At 36.9% G+C, this 21,664-nt stretch overlaps 1 protein-coding gene across 17 annotated transcripts in view; it reads left to right on the top strand.

The window, feature by feature from the left end:
* Nucleotides 1–21,664, top strand: part of ADGRL3 (adhesion G protein-coupled receptor L3) — an 811,968-nt gene that overhangs the window by 649,863 nt on the left and 140,441 nt on the right. For 13 of the 17 annotated variants that reach the window (XM_045993750.1, XM_045993732.1, XM_045993758.1 and 10 more), the window contains 4 exons: nt 3,915–4,217; nt 6,288–6,391; nt 15,512–15,697; nt 18,702–18,740. In XM_045993750.1, the coding sequence (XP_045849706.1) occupies nt 3,915–4,217; nt 6,288–6,391; nt 15,512–15,697; nt 18,702–18,740 (632 nt within the window). The remainder of the gene's footprint in view (nt 1–3,914; nt 4,218–6,287; nt 6,392–15,511; nt 15,698–18,701; nt 18,741–21,664) is intronic. The other 4 variants (XM_045993671.1, XM_045993716.1, XM_045993706.1 and 1 more) reach the window with 1 other exon arrangement.

Below are 21,664 nucleotides of genomic sequence, written 5' to 3'. Positions count from 1 at the left end.
AATATACAACCACAACCACATGAGGCACTTAATAACATAAGTTTTATTAAACTAGCTGTATCATGGTTAGTTAGACTCAATAAGAGAATACACTGGAAAAAGTGTCATATCATTTCTCCCTTCCTGAAAGATAGAGAAAGCCAACTCCTATGGCGTGTGATATGGGCTGGAATTTGGCCAAAGTGTGTTGCTATGACTCTTCAGTGAATCTACATCTTCTTTACCAGTATCTATCAATAAGGCAAGTTCTTTCTTGGGCACTGGCAACAAAATGTATATATCACTAGTACTTATTCTGCCAAAAGCTGGCATTGAGCTGAACTCTTGGGAGTCTTACATAGCGGTATATGGCATAGAAGGGATGGAGGATAAATTTGACTTTTTATTTTGCTAAAGGTCAAATGGAATGAAATTGCCCTGCTTGTAGACGCCACTCCACAGCACAATTCCAAAGAAATAAGTTCTGATCCTTAACATTAGTATGTCTGTATTAAACTAAGTCCTTGCAATGTAATACATAACAATGCAGACTTTAAAAAAAAACTCTTTTATCAGTATCATTGCTCAGAAGAGCATATTCAATTTAAACATGCATGTTCTGCCATAAGATTATTTTGGGGAAGAGGAGACTTTGTGTTCTCCCTGCTTCTTTTTGTTTTGAGTTATCTGGTAGTTTTCTTAACGGTAGTGTAAAATGGGAATGGCTGGGTGGCTCAGTTGGTTAAACGTCTGCGTTCAGCTCAGGTCATAATCCCAGGGTCCTGGGATCGAGCCCTGTATTGGGCAACTCTGCAGGAGGCCTGCTTCTCCCTCTCCCACTCCCCCACTTGTGTTCCCTAACTCACTGTGTCTCTCTCTGTCAGATGGATAAATAAAATCTTTTTTTAAAAAATAGTGTAAAATGAATTTTTAAAATAACTTTGTTAGCCTATCAACTACAAGGAGCCTTAACTATGTCATTTGCTATTTCCCTCTATTTCTCTTTTTCTTTTTTTTGTGATATTTCACAACTGGACCCTCCCTTGCTCCCTTGACCTACCCCTGATGTTCATCTATTTTGACTGGGAGCTAATTTACTGTAGGTCAGATACAAGGCTAAAAGCTGAGGAAATAATCATGAACAAAACATATTAGTATGTAACCCCTCTTGGTAAATTTGAAAAGGTTCCTTGGTGGAGATGGCATCCAAGCAATTCCCAAAGGCTAAACAGAAATTAGCCAGGTGGAAATGGGATCAGGAACACTGAAGCATGTGCAAAAGCCCTGGGGCAGAAAGAACAGGGTACTGTTAGGAAATTACTGGTAATTTTGTATGGTTTAATAGTAGAGCTGAAAGATGAAGCATTACAAATGAGCTAGAGAAATAAACTTGTGAAGGGCTTTAGGTCAAAGAAAAGGAGTCCAGTCTTTGTTTGGAAGGCAGACAGAAGTGATTTAAGGGATTTTAATCTGTAGAGTAACACATTCCAATTTATACCCTACAAGATGCTTCTGGCAAAAGGTAGAGAATTGTTTCAATAGGGTAATTTTAGAGAAAAATAATGAAAATTGATTTCCATTATGTGGTAGTATTGTTAAATACATTTTGGTGTAATACTGTAGTCTTTAAAAATCTGAAATGTGGATCATTATAGAGCACAAAGATAAATACATTAAATCTATGCTAAAAGACAAATTTATTCAAAGTTGGCAAGGCCAGAGTCACAGCAAACAAGCCTCTTGTGACAGTGTGTCTTTGCTCCTTGTGTATGATTTGTGTGATTGAGACAATAGGCCAGTCAGTCTTCTCACTGCATGTGGGATTATGCAGTTTATCAGAGCAAAAATGTTTGCAAAACAAGTCTCTTCCCTCCCAGAGCATTGTATGCTAATTAAAATATCTAAATGAAGAAAAGTGCATTCATTTAGAAAGCATTCTTCAGTATCTATATAATTCTGAAGAAACTACAAATGAGAGATGGGATTATTTAAATTGAAGGAGCCAGAGAAAATGCTTGGAGTCAGCTTTTAACTATTGCCTTACTAGTCTATCAAGTGGTATACAGTGGAGAAGAGTTTTTCCATCGGCCAGAAAACTTTGCACAAAAAATGTGCTTGAACCCCAGCAATGACACCACTGTTTTTAAGGCTGATACTTAATATTAATAAGAACAAGAGTGTTTAATTTTAATATTACCTTATTTTTAATTAATTTAATATTAAATAATATTTAATTTCAAGTTATTAGTATTCATTGTGTTTTTTCTTTTTGAGAGATTTCAGCAAATTCAAATGCAAAAATGATGATATTAGATGCATTTCTATTTATAATTTTAGAAATTCAACTTTACTTTTGTTGCTAAATTTTATATTTGAGCTGTGTTAAACGTTAGTGTCAATTTTTATGAATTCTGAATTTTGATTTTTGCAAACATTGTTATTGAAATCCCAGTAATACCATTTTGTTCTGGTATTGTTTTTCCTGGCAAAAATGTTAAAAGGCTGCCATACTCATCCATTGATGCTGGTCGGGGGGGGGGGAGTGTGTCTAGTGAAGATAGGGAATAGAGATAAATAGAGAAATGAGGCAGAATCAGTGAGATTTGGGGAGATGTGGTATCAATGGAAGAAGGGCAGAAAAAGATACCATTTCTTCCTTCATGAACTTGGCATCAATGAGGTTATGAACCTCACATTCACGTAGAGAACCCAAGAGAAAGGAGGAAAGCTTAGAAGAAAGGAAGAGGAAAGAGAACAAGTAAAGACACAGCTAGAAAAATAGCATTACTTCAGAAAATGCTACAAGTTCAGTGATTGAATGTTCAGAAAATACATACCCCCTTCCTACTGCCATCTCTCTTGGTTTTGGAAGATTTTTACATGCCCACCACAGAAGATGGAGGTGGCACCCCTTCTGGGGCAGCAGAATCAAGTTGATGACATGTTAAAGAAAGCCGACGATGAATGACAGATAGCTGGAGGCTGAGCACAGGACTCCCCGTGCTCCATAAACCCAAGCTATTTCGAATCTGGCTAGAGCCAGTGCCCCTGGGGTTATTGCCAGTAAATGAGGTTAAGAGGAGTTTCTAAACTTACAGTTAGGAATGCAATGTATGTATGTGGAGGACTGGCATATTCTTGCCTTCCTATGATGGAAATATAAATATATTTTCCCCAGGAAGATGCTTCTCTGTGGTGGTCATTTCCATGGTATTGTTAGAACATTCCAGAACCTTCTGGGCTTAATAACCTATTAATATCTGGTCAAGTCACCTTATCAGTTTTATATGGGATTTGGAATACATTTCCCCATTTTAAGAAATCTAGTTAGAAAATAATTTATGAGACAACTAAATTGACAACCACTTATACTTTATACTACTAAATGTCACGTTTGAAAGTTGTTAAAATGAGTCAATTCTAAGAGCGTCAGGTAGATCATCAATCTACTCTAATTTATGTTAAAGAGTCCATACTCAGAATGGTTCTTTACTTTTTAGCTTGAGAGCACTTTAAATCTTGATGCCCTTTTTTCCCCCTGATCCCTCTCCCCTAATTACTTCATCTTTAGAAATTCGTGTGATACTTAATGTGAAAATACTGTTACATTAGCTCTCTCCCAGTCTACGTAAGTTTGAATATTCAAAGTGAGTGCTCCAGGTTAAGAAGGGGTGCAGCATGAGGAAGCTTACTGAAGAGTTGGGCTGTGCTGTAGTTGTGTTTTCTGTGATTTGAGTTGAACAGAAGCATGAACAAGCCAGTGTTTGGCCTTGGTCAGGTGGCTGTCATGACACTGTCGGGTATCTTGGTACCTGCTTATTTTTTTCCATGTTGAAGGCTCTTTGAACTGTCAAATAAAAATGGTTCCTAAAGCGTTAGGACACCTTGAGATGATGACAAGCAATGTAGGTGTTTTCTTTTGAATTTTATTTCAGAAATGTCTACTACAGGACCTCTTGGCATGGGAAGCACCACCACCAGCACCACCCTGCGGACGACGACTTGGAGCCCAGGCAGGAGTACCACCCCCTCCGTGTCCGGAAGACGAAACCGGAGTACCAGCACCCCGTCTCCAGCTGTGGAGGTGCTGGATGACATGACCACACATCTGCCATCAGCCTCGTCCCAAATCCCAGCTCTGGAAGAGAGCTGTGAGGCTGTGGAAGCTCGAGAAATCATGTGGTTTAAGACCCGTCAAGGACAGATGGCCAAGCAGCCTTGCCCTGCAGGAACGATTGGTACGTCTGTTTTGCAGAGCTAAGCTGAAGGTCTTTTGTTAGGTTGGCTTGCTTTTCTTGCAGTTTTTTTTCCTTTAGTTTTTTGTTTGTTTGTTACTGCATATTTTTGCAACTTCACTTGACTGAATTCTGAACTCAGCCGAGTTACGGTTTAAAGCAGTGTGTTTTCAGAGTTTGAAAATACAGTCTGGAGAAGTCACCAGGGAGGATCTGGTGCATATACACATGAGGCCAGTAGTTTTTGCCCTTGGTGTGAGGGCCACGGGGGAAGTTACAGTGAGGCTGTGGATGTCCCAGCTGCTCCAGCAGGCCAGCCCGTTTCTGCCGTATCTCCAAGCAAATCACTGGATTTCTGGGAGCCAATTCTCATGCTTGTTACCAAATGGCAAATGCTGAGAGCAGAAAAGGAGGTGGAGGACGTCTCCATTCGAAGATGATCATCAAAACTACCTAAAACTTCACAAAAGAGAAAGTTTGACTATCCTTTTGATAAGCCGTTGTAGCTGTCCTTTAATAGCCAAGGGCTCTTCACATAGGAAGGAGCCAATCTCCCATTACTCAGCATGAGCAAGATCCATTGTTTTCTCTAGGAGATAGCTGAGAACTAAATAGTTCTTCCTTCTCCCCACCCCCTTTTTTTTTTTTTACTGATGTGATGATTTATGATATCCCCAAGTGTTAACCACATTACTATTTACAATTTTTATGCCAGAAATAGCCTAGTTTTCTTATTGTTACTATACTTACCTTCATAAAACTAGTATTTGGTACACTAAATAAAATTTGCCTTATCCCATAAAATATGTAAATCAAATGTACGATAGATGTCACTATACAGGCAGTCGGCATTATGTCTTTGGGTGTTATTGATTTGGGTACTTTAAATAGGTTTGTCTTAGAACAGTTCCAATGTGGACCTATTCTGAATCCAGTAGTATGTGAAGTGGTAGAAAGACCAAAAAGAATATTGGCTTTTATAAAAGTGCACATTTAATTTCTTTTTTCAGCAACGTGTTTAAAAATATTCCGAAGTCTTTCTTCCCTTTATGAAACGGTGCAATGTTTAGTTCTAAAGTTTTCTGTGGTGCTGAAGTCAGTTTGATTCCAACAGTTTGAAACCTCGTCTCTTAGCACTGTCCCCTTCCTTCTGGGCCTCAGTTCCTTCATTTCTAAGAGAGAAATAATAACACCCCACCCCCGCTTCAGATGTTTGTTGTGTAGGCGAATGAAATCCTTTATTTGAAAGGTACAGAGCAGCACTACAGAAATATGTCGTTATTGTTGGGAGAGAGCTTTAAAGGAAACCAAACCTTCTGGAGCCCTCCCAGGTGAACGTCCCTATACTACAACCTTATTTCCACCTTTTCTCTGTCCCCTCGTGGCAGTCCTGTTCAGACACACACAGGCTGTCACTTGAATTATTGTAATAGCTTCCCCCAAAGCTTCACATCTCCCCTCAGATTCATCCTCCATGCTGTTGCCACAGTTATCTTTCTAAAACCTTAATCAGCTCATTTCTCTCCTCTGCTTAATGTTCATTGATTTTTTCCAGAACCCACAGGTGGCAGACAAGGGAGTTATGATCTGACTTTGCCTGCCTTTCCAAGTCCATTAAACACAACTCCCCTATACAGTAGACCTCAATTTAAAACATTTGAAGTTTCCCAAGGACAACATATTTTTTTTCTGCACCTAGAATGCCCTTTCCTACCTTGTTTTCCCGGAAAACCTGCAAACTTGGTTCCTTTAAGACTCAGCTGCTGCCTTGCCTCTGAAAACTCACACATGGAGCCAGATGCCACATCTCTGGAATTTATGCAGTTGTTTTCTGTACCTGGTGTAGTTGCCAGCAAGTGCTTTAAAAATACTGAATGATTTTGTTTGTTCTGTCGCATTTCTCCAATGTCTGTTGTTTGCCAGACGCTGTGTGTGGTGTTTTAATAAACATCATCATAGTTTAATGATTTCAATTTTGTCTTTGTTCATATTTAAACATAACAAGGATATAAAGTCTTTGTCAGCAAGATGGTTTGAATATTTAAAGCAGACCTCTTTTTCTCATTATTTTAGGAGTATCAACTTATCTCTGCCTGGCTCCTGATGGAATCTGGGATCCCCAAGGACCAGATCTTAGCAACTGTTCTTCTCCTTGGGTCAACCATATAACACAAAAGGTAAATCAAGTGACTGACCAGGAAGGTTTTCCCAAACCTAGATCTTCTGTTAGGGATTATAGCTGTTGGCAAATAAAACAGTTAAGATTTTTTTTTTAATTAATGCAAAAGAGATAATTCTAATTTTTTTAATTAATAAAGATAATTTTTAATTCTCTTTAAGATTTAGTGATAACCTTTGATATGCTATACGCTAATTTAGAATTTTGTTGTTCTTAAAGGGCAAATCTGTGAACTTCCTCAAGCTAAGCAGTACTGCTTATAATAATTTTATTATTAATAAAATTTTTATGATATTGTGAACTCCAGATATAAAAGTCCTAGAGCCATTATAAATCAAGCTGGCAAGAGCTTCCAGCATACATGACATGGGTTTTCCTTTGGAAATAATAATTAGCAGAAAAAGTCTACCTGGGAATCTTAGGCTATTTGATGAATGTTCTGTAACCTAATCATTTATCAGTGTTAAAAGTATACATATGTGTGACAGAATCTTGCAGACTCAAATTTTCAGGGCTTATTTGGTTGCAATATGTTGAGCATTTTTATTATTAATGCACTGTGGGGCTTTGAATTGATTTCATTACAAACAGAGACCAGATGTGCATTTACGCCAAAAGGGCTATGGGATGAATCCTTATTATAGCAATTTGTGTGGATTTATGCACTCCTAAAATGAAGAGTCCTTCTATGGCACATTAGCTAGGCTGAGGAATTTCTGAAAGAGATTTTTCCTGAGAAATATTACAATTGATGGCCTTACTAAAAGCCTGTCTGTGCCATTTGCTCTTTTCTCTATTTGTTTTTAACCAGACTGATCCTCAATAATATACTGTATAATAATTCATAAATATCTACCCAGTAGATCATTTAGCAGATGAGCCATAACTATCTATTTACCCTAAATCATGGAAGAACAGTGGTTATATTGACTCTAGTTACCCTCTTACATATGCATCTCCATACTTGTTGCTATTCATAATGATGCTTCTCCAATTTCAGCACTGTTCCTGCCACAGTTTTTATGTCCTTTGATTTTATTACAATGTAGCTCAGACCCCAGGGCAAATAACTCTTACTGGATGTGATCAGATTAAGAGATCAGTAGCGTATCTTCTTACATTAGCAACTTTTAAAAAAATACTCCCTGCATACTTAGCCCAGGGGGTAATATTAATTCAGTAATAATTCACCTAGAAAGCTGAGTGTTTTCATGATAATTCCTGAATATAGTTAGGCTATTTTATTGCAGGAATTACTGGGTGACTTTAACTGATAATGATGCTTAATTCTTTTTCTTTCCTCTGCAGACCTCCTAATCTTATGACAAAAGAGATAATTCTTTGCAAAGAGCAGACAGCTGTTGCCCATTTGATTGATGGATGGCTGGTTTTGTTTTTTTTAATATAACAAATATGTTCCATTATTCCAGAGCATTTTTGTTTAATCCTATAGTGTCTGTAAAATTATGTAATATTATAATTATTTTGAGATTATAGCATTTAGGCAGTTGGAATGTATAAGAATGCCTTAGTTTCATTTCTTATAAGTTTATAAAATCTTCAAAATTATAACAGGAAGCTTTAGAGCACCCTGAATCAGATTATTTAACTAGCCCAAGGTCAGTGTTGGAGCTGGGGTTTTGGCTGGGTCTACCTTTATCAAGACATCGTGCGTGGCCACAAGACTGGTTAAACTGTGCCCAGTTTCTGACTGACTGACTTTTTACTTACTTCCGTAGTCTCTCTTACTTTTGTTCACACTTTCACCAGGTGTGTCCTCCATACCTCCAAATATTTATGCTATTCATTGAATAGAAATGCTAGTCGAGTTGGTTTCTTTACCACAAAACTCTAAAACCTTGAAATAGTAACATTGTAAACCTCCAAGAGAGAATTTGCATGCAGTATTCACAGAATGATTTGTCCAAATTATCTCCCTTCTCTCCAAAGCATCTTTCATAGAATCCATAACTTTGCTCATTTTCTCTGTCAGTACCAGAGTCCCAACAATAAATGGATGGAACATTCGCAGAAAAGGGTTTGTTTACAATGTTCTTGGGGGAGCAAAGCTGAGCTGGGAGGGATTGAGCAGGAACCCAGCGCTACTAACAGGTGAAACTGTTCCCAAGCCCAGGCCTGTGGTTACTGGATCAAAGGAGTGACTAAAAATTGGAAGTGAATGTCTTTGAGAAGGAAGTTGACCTACAGAGGAGAGACTCAGCCTAGCCCCAGGCAACTTTTCAGAGCAATGTAAAGGATTAAATACCCTGACCTCACTCTCCCTCCTCCTTCCATCCACTTGCCCACCCTTTCCATTGAACAAACCCAGTGGAAGCCAGAGAAGGGTGGGGGGAGGCTCTGAATAACATTCCAAGTTCACCATGTAAAGCAGAGAGCAGGATGGAGGAGGATGGAAAGTGACCTTGAATCAAGAATTAGAAAGTGTAATTCTCTGCTTTGCACTCCCCTTCTCTTATTCCTCCTCCTTTTCCCATCCTCTTCTCCTTTCTCCTTGGACTGCCGCCCCCCACTTCTTCCTTCTCCATGCCCCATCCCCACTGCTCTGCTCTGAACTTCCCCTCTTTTTCTGGTAGATTGTTTTTGGTCACATTGAAAAATTAAAGTAAAATGGCTATCTTTCACGATTCACTCCTTCCATTGTCCTGTGAACTTAAAATTTTGAAATGAAAGAACACTTTTTACGCCCTCTGAAAGCATAGGTGAGAAAAGAAAGGAGGGAGTGATTTTCTGTAAACAGTGTATTCAGTTTCCCCTCCTCCAGAGTTCGATGAGTGAACGTGAACGCATCCTGGAATGGGAGGTGCCTCCTTTATGACTTCATAGTTTTTCCTGGGGCATTGCTGAGGGCTTTCGAGGAAAGCATATCCCTGATCACAGTCTCTGCATCAATATACCATGGGGAGGGTCATTCTTTTCATTTTGAGTAATACTGTCCACCCACTGTGTGTTTGGCACCAGTAGACAGCAAGTATACACAAATAAATGGATCGGGATGCTTACTTTAGTTTGAAGAAGCAAATTACATTTTCATGTTTGTTAATAAGAAACAAGTAATGCCTCCCTACTCCCCTCCCTGCCATCAGGCCAGGAGGGAGGAAGAAAACAGGCACAGAATCTTGATGGCTTCTGATTCACAAATGAATTCAGGCCACTTACATACTGGTGAAATTATAGATTAAATTTTGTGTGGTGATGAAGAGCAGGTTACATTTTATTAGAGAAAATGTAAGCCTCTAAAGTCAGAATTTCACGAAGAGATTTATTACAAACTAGCCAGAATAGTTTCATAAGGATGAGATTTAATAAAAAGCATAATTTGTACAGAAAGAAAAAAGCAAAAGTTATACACAAAGGAGCCTTTGCCCCAGTAACAATAGAGAGGGAGGAGGTAGAGAGAAAAATTGGTAGGTAGTTGCATGGCTGGATGGGTGGATAGATGGATGGATGGATGGATGGATGGATGGATGGATGGGTGGATGGATGGATGGGTGGATGGGTGGATGGTTAGAAGGAAAGTCAGGTTCAAAGATAAATGGATGGGTAGAAAGACAGATTGGTCTTCTTGAAAAAGCCCGCGAACTTAGTTTAGAGCTTTGGCTCTTCAGTCATAAACAGCAAAATATCCTATTTTCTCACCTTAATTACTGCTTACTAAAATATAGTCTCCAGCTTTAGCTTGATCTCTAGATTACACCAGATTTTCAAAAAGGAGTTTATATTTTCTACGCTGCATACCTTTAAAGAGCTTATTGCACTTTAAAATCCCTCCAGTCTTTTGCAATTTAAAGATCTTTGAAATTACAGTTTTGAATAGCTTCCCTGTTTCTTTGCATAAGAATAAGTGAGTTATGCTTCCTACTTCATTACCTGGTTCAACTATTATATGGAAAAGAAATGCGTGAACTGTCACCGCAAAACAGTCTTTCTATTTCTAGCAAACTGAAGAGTCTTGTCTTTTGTTTGTTCACAAGCTACTGACCAATTTTGAGATAAGTAGAGTTCTTCCTGCATTTTCTAAAGACGTGAAGATCCAGAATTGTTGGGATTTTACAGTATAAAATAAGCCCATTTTCTGCTGGGGAAGACTAGGTTGAATCCTATCACCCAGACTTTAATTTCTCCCTTCTTTTAATCTCCGCAGAGCTAATATGGAATGAAAGCAAATTGCTTCTTAATTTTTCAGAGATTGGTAGGCTTTCTAGGACTTCAGCCTTATTTAACTGACTTGCAGTTGCGAGATAGAACCGTTTAATTGTTTATATTCCTTCTTGACTCTGATTTATAGCAAAATAACATAAGTAGATCTTTCAAAGAAATGATAGCTATGAACTTAAACACTATGAAAAACTCCTTCATGAATTGTTTTGGCACCCAATTAATGTTTGATGTAATAATCTCATACAATGTCAAAACATTTCAAAGAAAATTGTTTTCACATGTGTCAAAATTTGAAATGTAAATAGTATCCATCTCTGTCATAATTATTATCTTTAAAGCTGCAGGGTTCCCCTCCCCCCTCTTCAAGTCCTGGAAATAATCCTGCCATTTCAATACAGGCATTAATTTACTAATCCTCATAGAACTTGTAAGATTTCTCAGTGTGCATGTGCTTATTTCTGAGAAAGAAGGTTAGTAGAATTTAGTGCAAGAAATGTTAGAGAACAGACATGTTCATTAAGTCTGTAAGCCAGGATATGCAGAGTAACGTTATTTCAACACAGATTCAAGTGTATCTGTTGTAGAGAAGTAAGATCATTGTGGTCCGACTGCTGTGGTGAGAGAAAAAGAGCAATTAGAAAGGCAATAGAGTAGCCTCTGGATGCCACGGGGCGGGGGGGGCGGGGAACGGTCAGAGAAAGCCTGGTCTGGAAAGGCAGACTTTGAGCTAGGAATGTTGAGGTCACAATGGCTGTTGGAGAAACAGTTAATGGTACCTACCACCTTTGAGTCCCTCTCTGTCCTTCCCCTCCCACAGCCAATCAGACAGTAGGCCTGTCGCTGTACTTATAAATCTCTCCCAAATCAGGCCCCTTTTCACTGCTGCTATCCTAATCCAGCACAGCTTCTGCTGCAGGAGCCTCTTAGCAAGGTCCCTTTCATCCACTCCAGAACTTTCCAGTCCCTTCTCCTGAGTTGATTTCAAATACAACTCTGATGAGACCACTCCTGTTTGGGCTCTTAGCACCTTCCCTTGCTCTTAGTGCGGTCCCAAAATCTTCATCATGACTTCTGAAGGGGACTGCTTAATCTGCCCCATACTCACCTCTCCAGCTGCCTAAATCTGACTTAAAGCCCGCTTTGTGCAGTTCCCCTAGGGCCCGTGCCCCTCCCTCCTAAAAGTGTCCTCTCTGCCTGGGGGCCTCCCCCTACCTCCCAACCCAATTCCCTTTCCATTCCATCTCATATTCAACATTATTCCCTGGAAAAGCACTTCCCAAATTATTACCTAACTTCAGACACTAGGGGAAAATGCCCTTAAACTTGGGTTCTGTATTGCATCAACAAAATTAAAATTAAATAATACTTTAGTTAATTTATTGCAAACCCTTTTTGTTGCTAAAATGTAAGCTCCTTTTGGGGAGGGGTACATTTTTATTCAGTATTGGAGCCTCAGACTTTAGCCCAGTGCTATTAGAAATTCACGTGTTAAGGGCGCCTGAGTGGCTCAGTTGGTTAAACTTCTGCCTTTGGCTCAGATCATAACTCCAGGATCCTGGAATTGAGCCCCACCAGCCATCCTGCGCCCTGCTCAGCAGGGAGCCTGCTTGTCCCTCTCCCTCTGCTGCTCCCCCTGCTTGTGCTCTCTTGCTTTCTCTCTGTCAAATAAATAAAATCTTTTTAAAAAATTAAAAAAGAAAAGTAAAGGAAAAAATACATGGTAATAAAGACGTAGAAGAAAACAATATAACAACAAAATGAAGGTTATAGAACAATTATACAACACAATGATTAACAAAGTAAAACCATAAAATTCTATAAATATATTCATTATTATAAGAATAACATAGATGGAGAGCACCTGGGTGGCTCAGTCATTAAGCGTCTGCCCTCGGCTCAGGTCATGATCCTGGAGTCCTGGGATGAGCCCCACATTTGGGTTCGCTGCTCCTTGGGAAGCCTGCTTCTCCCTATCCCACTTACCCTGCTTGTGTTCCCTCTCTTGCTGTCTCTCTCTATAAAATAAATAAATAATCTTAAAAAAAAAAAAAGCATAGCTGGAAACTACAACAGATGCCAGCACGCTAAAATCATAAATTGATTAAAAGAACATTCCCTTGGAAAATTATAGGCATTCTAGCTACTGGATATTCATATACACAGGAAGAGTTTTTCAAACTTACCAAGCGCTTCTTTCATGTGTTTAGACTTACTGAATGGAGTGCTGAATTTAAATACTTAATGAATACTAGCATCTCACTAATTTAATTAGTGAATACCAAATTTTATAAATCATTCATTGGTTATTAGATGACCAGTAAGCAGCCTTAAACTGTATGTAAAATTAAAATGTATGGATTATAATCACATTTGTGTCGCTCACTTGGTGACCACTTAAAAGTACTTTCATGAGGGCGCCTGGGTGACTCAGTTGGTTAAGCAACTGCTTTCGGTTCAGGTCGTGATCCTGGAGTCCCAGGATTGAGTCCCAAAACAGGCCCCCTGCTTGGCACGGAGTCTGCTTATCCCTCCGACCCTCCCCCTTCTCATGCTTTTTCTCTCTGTGTCATTCTCTCTTTCTCAAATAAATAAATAAAATCTTAAAAAAAAAAAAAGTGTGCTTTTCCATAGCACCTCTTTAAAAAAAAAAAAGTGTTCATGACCTGTCAGTGGACCATGAATGCTCCTTTGATCTACATTGAATTTGTTACGTACTTACCCTTGACCCCTGTAATGTATTCCATTTGGTTTTTAGGTATCTTAGGTATATAGTCTTTGACCATATTTTACAAATTTATTATAGTTAGTGCAGGTGTTTTCTACTCTAAGTATTTCTAAAAAGTACTGATTATATAGTAAATACTTTAACATATTCTTCTTATAATATCTAAACATTATAGAAAAGATTTTTCCTTTGATTCCCATCTTTCAAACTTCGTTCTTTGTGCTTAAATATATATAAAATAAACACATAAAATATCATGCTTTATGTATTGTACTTCTTTTTCATATGCTACTATTGCTTTGCATTTTTATTTCATGAATACCATGCCAATAGATATTAGCATATATAAATACTTTTTATACTTGCATTTATTTTAACTCAACAGAGCATGTTGAAAATTGATGTTAACAATATTGATCTCCTTTATACATTTAAGCTGTTGTACAATATTCCATGGTATGTATATATATGAGCAGTTTTCTTTAATTCATAATCCATTTTGTTTTCTATTATAACCAAGCTAGAATGAACATGTTTGAATGTTTCTTTTTTACATCTGTGGGATTATTTTATTCTCATGGTTGAAATTGATAACAAAAATCGCTCAATTTTATAGTCTTCACATTTCAAAATTTAATGGACACTCGTAAATTGTTCCACGTGAGGGTTATACAGGTATATGCCCAATAGTAGTTTCTGACAGTGATAGACATTTCCACAAATCCTTGCCAACATTTTCTTACTACTGTTTTTTTTTTTCTCTTATTTTGGATTTTCTGTATACTTGAGGATGAGATTATTAATGATTTAGCTTTCTGATAGCCCTAATTTATTTGTTTTTTAGCATTCAATTCCGCTAAAAACATTTCTTAAGTATCCATTAGAAGATACTGATAACCTTCGTGACTAAGAGTCTTAGTCATGCTCGAACACATTAGGAAGATAGCCTCACAGAAAGGACTTTTCTCTGTGTGACACTAAATTTTATATTGGACTGTGCTGTAAAAAAAGAAAAAAAAAAGGAAGAAAAAAAAAGTTTCCTAACGATAACACTGTTATATATTTACGTTATTATAGGGTAAAATATCCCTATCCTCTCATTACCCAAAGCTATCAAATTTATGAGCATGGACTGTTAGTCTTTGTCTTTTTTAATATCTTTGGAGTGTTGACAATTTGATACGTTCTTTTTTTTTTTTTTTTAAGATTTTATTTATTTATTTGACAGAGAGAAACATAGCCAGAAAAGGGGAAGTGCGAGAGGGAGAAGCAGGCTTCCCGCGGAGGAGGCAGCCCAATGCGGGGCTCAATCTCAGAACCCTGGGATCCTGGCCGGAGCAGAAGGCAGACACCTAACGACTGAGGCACCCAGGCACCCCAATTTGATATGTTCTTATAGAACATACTTGAAAAATTAGCATGTAGCTTCTAAAAAGGATGATGCTAGAAACAGCAATTATTTGCTACCTAGTTCAATGGGATCAAAATCTCTTATTTGGTTAATAAGGAAATGAAGACCCTTTGAAAACCAGGGATTGTATTTACGATAAAATTTTCACAGAGCTTAGCAGCCAGTTAGTGTCCTTTGTATACTAAATACTAATTTAAGCACAATGGAAAATCTGTGCTTGCCTCTGAGAACTTAGAATATGGCTGCGGAGTCACAACACAAATTCACCAGTATTGGATTTAAAAATCACAGAGGGCGCCTGGGTGGCTCAGTGGGTTAAAGCCTCTGCCTTCGGCTCAGGACCTGATCCCAGGGTCCTGGGATTGAGCCCTGCATCAGGCTCTCTGCTCAGCAGGGTGCCTGCTTCCCCCCACCCCCACCCCTGCTCTCTCTTGGCCTGCCTTTCTGCCTACTTGTGATCTCTGTCTGTCAAATAAATAAAAAATCATAAAAAAAAAAACTCACAGAGAAATCATAGGGCAAACCTTAGATTTGACCACTCACATGGATAATTAAGGTGAGAACAATTTTTAGAAGTAAGATTCCTCAGGGAGGAGCTTCTTAAAGCTGTAAGTTTCAGTACTGTAGGAAAAAAATGGATTAATAGGAAAACTCAGGGAACATACTCCAGGGGAAGATAGAGTTTAATAACTATTTCTTGGCTTGGTGATTGTAATTCATATGCAAAATCAATTGTTCACAGAGACCAATGAAGTCACTTAATGAAGATCTCTTTCCTTTTTATTCCATTTTCAAAACTGCAGTTGAAATCTGGAGAGACAGCTGCCAACATTGCTAGAGAGCTGGCTGAACAAACAAGAAATCATTTGAATGCTGGAGACATCACCTACTCAGTCCGCGCCATGGACCAGCTGGTAGGCCTCCTAGATGTACAACTCCGGAACTTGACCCCAGGTGGAAAAGACAGTGCCGCGCGGAGTTTGAACAAGGTAAGGACATTGCATATATGTATCTTTAAAGCTGTAGTAAAATCAGGGAAACTGCTCTCGTTCATTTTTCTCTTTCTATAAAATCAGATCATTCTAAAGAGCATCACTAGTTATATTCAAAGGCTTCATTCTTTTATTATAATGGTGACCCTATTTGGCCTCTAATCTAAAGACACAATAAGTGATAATCTCTGTCCTTATAGTTTTTGAATTTACAATTCTATTTTCTTTGGTGTTTACTGTTTTGAATGCTAAATTCTGGCAAGATCAATATGAGTAAATTAGATTTTTTTTGTTTCTTTTTTTTTCCTTTTGAACTTTTATATCAAAATAATTAAAATAAATGTCTAACCAATAAGTAGAAGTTTAGACAATGGCAACAAAGAGAAAGAATATTAGCAATTCATTAAAGATGTTTAAAAGTGAAATAATTTAATCTAATTAATATTACCCTTAAAAACTCATAGGACAAGTAATTAGATTTTAATTTATATTTCCTTTTGATATTTAAGTTACTTAGATTTTACTTCACTATGTTAACATAGGTTTAATTGTATTGCAGCAAATTTGAATTGTAAGTAATGAAAATAATTCATTTTTTTAAATTTCAGAGAAGATACATTTTTATATTCTTATCTATGCTTATAAGTATACAATACATACTTATATATGATATAAACATATATAACCATTTTGTGTTTACCGTATATAACCTATCCACTATATAAGCAATTTATTTACATAAATATGTAAAGAATATTTTTCATATTTTTAAGGAATATAATTTATTCCTTATAAGGTCACATGGCAAATCGACTCCATGATGAAAAGATACTAGGATTGCTACATCAAATGACATGTGTTCCCTGAAAGGTTTTTGTGTAGCAGAAGTGATCAGTTTCTGAAACTGAATTTTAAGGCCTTGAATGTCATAATAGTCCTTCTACTTTAAAAAGCAAGAATTTGGCAGTAACAGACAAGTCCTCTAAGGAATTCACTAAATGAACGTTCCCCTTTAGAATGAAAAATGACTTTTGAGAGTGGTCTTTTAATATGTTAAGGTTTTTTTCGTGTCTCATTAGACTAAGAGTCTCACTGAGCAAGACGGAAGAAATTTTTCAAATAATGATGGTTTGATACAGGAAAGCCTGACATTTTATCTGCCAAATACAGTTTTTCCTGCAATTTCATCCTCAGAAAACAGATTCAGTTTTATCTAGTAGATCTAAATTATTATTAAAGTTTTTTTTTTTCATGCTGAGCATAAAGGAGTTATTTTTGTCACTTACGCCCCTGATAGAATCACAACCAAGTCCCTGATAAAATGTAATCCACAGCTGCCTATGTAATCTGGACATGCTGTGATTTCAATGTGTTATTACCCAGGCTGACTGGATGCTATTAACGAATATTGCTGCCAGCTATTGTTATCCTAATGTACTGGAAGTAATAATTTCTATTAATGTTACATATCCATAACATAACTTGTTATAGCAATACTTTGTATCTTTATTTAAAAATGGTGTTGATGTCTGACAATATCAGGTAAAGCTGGCGATTAATGTCACATTCTAACTGGCTATAGCTAATCAGCTTGCCTACTCTGAATATCAAATAACTACATAATGGGCAAATTTCCATTTGTGAAGCTTTTTAATGCTTTCTTTTGTTTCCCATTTGGCTCTTTTCAATTGTTTATATAATGTGGTCTGTCATATGTTAATTTGCATGATGGGGTAAGGAGATGGGAGGGCAAAGGTTATTCACATGCTCGCTGGCTTGCTCTCATTTCCTGCGGTTCCCACTGTTTCCTAAAGCAGTTATAACCCATCAGATTTGCAGAAGTCAACTTGGTACAAATCAATTGAACTCCACATTGAAATTCCGAAGGGTTTAGAGTCCTGCAAAACCAAGATGCGAGTCAATGATCCAAATGACAGCGTTGGCAATTTACTTGCACTCATTCCTCACTTAATTCTTTAGAGGAGTAACTGCTCTATGCTCGTTGAAGACTGCATGAATTAAAGTTGGGAGAGTATTAGCCGCACAAAAGGCATCAGAGTAACTGCTTCTTAAACCTGCGTAATTTTCTCCTTCAACAATCAAGGCTACTGAAGGAAAAAAAAAAATGGGGAAGAGAAAGAAAATCACAACCCATGAAATTTTGTGTCATTTATTCAAACAGGGCAATTAAACTTATTACTTATTTATTTTATCACCAGAAAAACAAAAAAATGTTTGGGATTGAATATGAGTTGTTTTGCCCACAAAAACATCACGCTGTTTGCAAACAAATAACAGAAACAGGCTTCTTATCCCAAAGAAATTTCTAAAATGTACAAGGTTTTTTTTGTTGTTGTTTTTTGTGTTTTTTTGGTCAAAACTGTGAAAAGGAATTATTCAAGACATAAAAGCAGTGATAAATCAAAAGATTAATCACATTCTTCTAATCAGAAGTTACTTATCTGTTCGTATTTTTCCCTTGGAACCAAATAATCATAATGAATGGGCACTTCTCTTTTTCCGATAAACAAAATTTCTTGTGTTTGAACATGGTTTGTGGTGCATATTAACCATCTATATAATCTTGAAACCACAAACAATGTGGGTTCCAAATTTTTTATATAATGTACTTAACTTCCTATGTCTTCATTTGTGGCTCATGAAGTAACAACTAACCCGATGTGCAATGAATCATTTCAAACAACTGAAGGATAATGGTATTTACTAATGTCTACCAAATTTATTCCACGATTTCCTCCCATCATTAACAACTTTATACCATCCATTTTCACTTGGGTTGCTCTGAAAGGGTGCTGGCAACTAGTTTTCAAGCCGTTGCTCACATTTTGCTGCTGCTTTAGCTTTCATTCTCTTCTAGAAAGTAGTGCACAACAAAATAAGGTGTTTTGTGTAGATGTGTTCTTTTTATTTTTCTTGTTTTCTTCTGTCACTAACTTATTTTTTCTATTCTGTGTTTAATCTGCTGTCTTAATGGATTCAGCTTCAGAAAAGAGAGCGCTCTTGCAGAGCCTATGTCCAGGTACTTTCTGCGTTTTTATAAATGTGTTAAGTTGTTGAATTGTCTCTGTTGGTGGTACCATGTATGGGCATCAGATAGATCAATGATAATGTACCCTGTTGAGCTAAAGGGATTTCAGGGAGGGCATGGAGGGTGGGAAGAAAGAGACGTGTTGCAAGGATATGTGCTGAAAATAAATTTGGCAGCGTGCATGCTCTGTCATGCAAAACGAACACAGACCAACAAGGAGGGGCGACTTGGTATGTGACAGTTTTGATCACAACTAAAAGGTGAGTTGGGTGTAATATGTAAATCTCTCATTTCTTCATAGAGGTGTGTAGGAAAACATTTTGTTAATACATTGGGTCAGTTAATAGTGAATAGCAAATCATTCAGAAATGACATTGAATCAAAATCCTGTAAGTCAAAGAATAGTCCAGAATACTTGGAATATCATGCTTCTGTACCAAAATGTTCAACCCATGCTGGGACTCTCTTATTACTTTCCCACTCACTGTCTACATTTTAGTCCTGATAATAAATGTAATTTTTCTCCAGTTAACATGTTGCAATTTGTTTCTAAGCAGGGTAGAAACCATTCCTATGTTTATGGGTTCTGTGTGAAAAGAATCCCAGAAACAACTTTTATGGTTATTTTTATAAGGCAGAAATGCAGGAAGGTAGTGTAAAGGTGGAAAAAATTTTCCCTTTTCCTCACTAGGTTCTTTGGCTGGTCTAGTGTTTAAATTGACATAAGACAGATTAACAGGAGGGAAACAAATTTAATTCCATATGTACAGGAGTCCCCTAAAGATATGAGACTCAAGGGCAGTCAGGCAGTTGAGGCTTAAATATCATCCTGAGCTAAGAAATGAGAGAGGGGCCTTGGGTTTTAAAAAAGAAGAGGGAGAATAATTTACATCAGATATTAGATAATATACATTTTACTCTATAAATTAATGAATCTTTGTGTATAGGAAATATTCCATTGTTTTTGTTTTGTTTTCTCCTAAGTCTTTTGGGAATTACGTATTTGTGTATATACATAAATATGTATATATAATGAAAACCTATCCTCTTGGTATGTACAGTAGGTACAAATGTTGAAGTATTCTTCAACAATGAAGGCTGAAGATCATTTTTGAGCAATATGTGGGTTGTTTTTGATTACAATCTATGCTGTCCCCTTAATGGGGCCTTGAAGATAATTAGCCTTTCGGTATTTAAATCTATGAAATGCATGGTCATTCAAACATGAATCTCTGATGGAAAATTAATAGCACAGTTTATTCAATGGCTGATTTCCTGGTGTTATAATTGACTGTCTGTGAATAAATGTTTCAGCTATTGACTAAACATCTGATAAGACCAGATACAAACAGAGTATTTGTGAAGCAGAAATGCTCTGCTCACTAAGACATGGCATTACTTCTATTCGTTGTAATGTAGCTTATTACTCTATGAAATTCTAGGGTGAATAATACTTTAAACTTTAGTCTATTAGAATTTTAAAGACTTACCTTAATGTCCCTAATGTTTTCTATGTTTGGAGCACATTCTGAGCTATTTATCAACTTGGTCTAAAAGATACTGGAAGTGCTTTATGTATTAAATTTGAAAAAATATAATTATGTAGGAATCATGAGATTCTAAAAAATATGTGGCCTTTCCATTGGTACACATAATGATTCATAGAGGTTTGATTTTTGACCATCGAATTCATTTAGCTTTTAATTGAACTGTCTATTCTATGAAGTGTCTCGCTCCATCTTTCCTACATTTGTTTATTTCGTACTTCCTACATTTGTTTCTTTCACCAAAGAAGCATAGTAAAATCTGGACCATCATCTACCAGCCATGATAACTGTTAACTGATCTATGTAGGTGAACAAGAGTTGATTGCGTTTTTTAAATGATATGTGAATCCCCTGATACACACTACTCATTGTGCCTGCACCTCTAAAATTTTAACGAAAAACAAACAATTGGGTCCAATTTTTTTTCGTTTAGTTTTAATTTAGATTACACTAAAATCTTAGTTTACTATCAAAAGATAGAAACTGATATGAGTCATAGTAAAAAAAAAATTACCATGTCAAGCAAAACAAATACCTTCATTTAAGAAGAGAGTGTTACACTGCATGCCAGAGAAGACAAGTAAGGTTTGTGTTTTACAGGTATATTAAATAACTACCACGTAGAAATAGAAGGTACTTTAAGGATGAACATGAGTTAGCTGGAGAGATGAGATGACTGGCCCAAGTTCACACATTAGCACCCATAGCACTAATACTGCTATTCTAACGTGCCTCCAGTGCTTTCCCACCATCAACAATGACTTATTATTAAGAATAAATGCAGTTATTAGGCAGTAATAATGTAGCCATCACTGTGGGAGACAGTTTGCATAAATTATTATTTAATATCCACAACAATCCTATGATATAATTATGGCTATTTTTAACTTAAAGTAGAGAAAAAGGGGTCTGGAGGAATTAAAAGACTTTCACAAGATCATACAACAGTAATTGAGGGGGTCCTGAATTCAAAGCTAGGACTTCCTGACTCAGAATCTCATGCTCCAAATCCCTAGGATATCGCTGTTATAGAACTGACTTCATTATTTGGAGTTAGGAGTTGGGATATATCTTCTGGTTTACGTTTATTGATTTATTTTACTATATTTCAGGGATAGTATAAACTAGCTTTTTTCCTTTCCTTTTTGTTTGAGATTGAGTTCAAATGACTATACAGTAATCATTTTTGTACCGTTGATTAAGCGCAAATACACACATAATTTGCTTTGAGGGCCTTTCAGAGAACTCTGTGATCAAAAAATTATCTTATTAACGGGGGGGGGGAAGCAATTAGAAAATACTGTAACTCTCTGTTAAAGGAGATCTATCAAAATAGTTTCCAGAGTGACTGCATCATTTTGCATTTCC

The sequence above is a fragment of the Meles meles genome, chromosome 2, assembly GCF_922984935.1.
Source record: "Meles meles chromosome 2, mMelMel3.1 paternal haplotype, whole genome shotgun sequence".
NCBI lineage: Eukaryota > Metazoa > Chordata > Mammalia > Carnivora > Mustelidae > Meles > Meles meles.
Note: the sequence above shows the minus strand (reverse complement) of the source record. Positions and strands in the feature narration are given on the sequence as shown.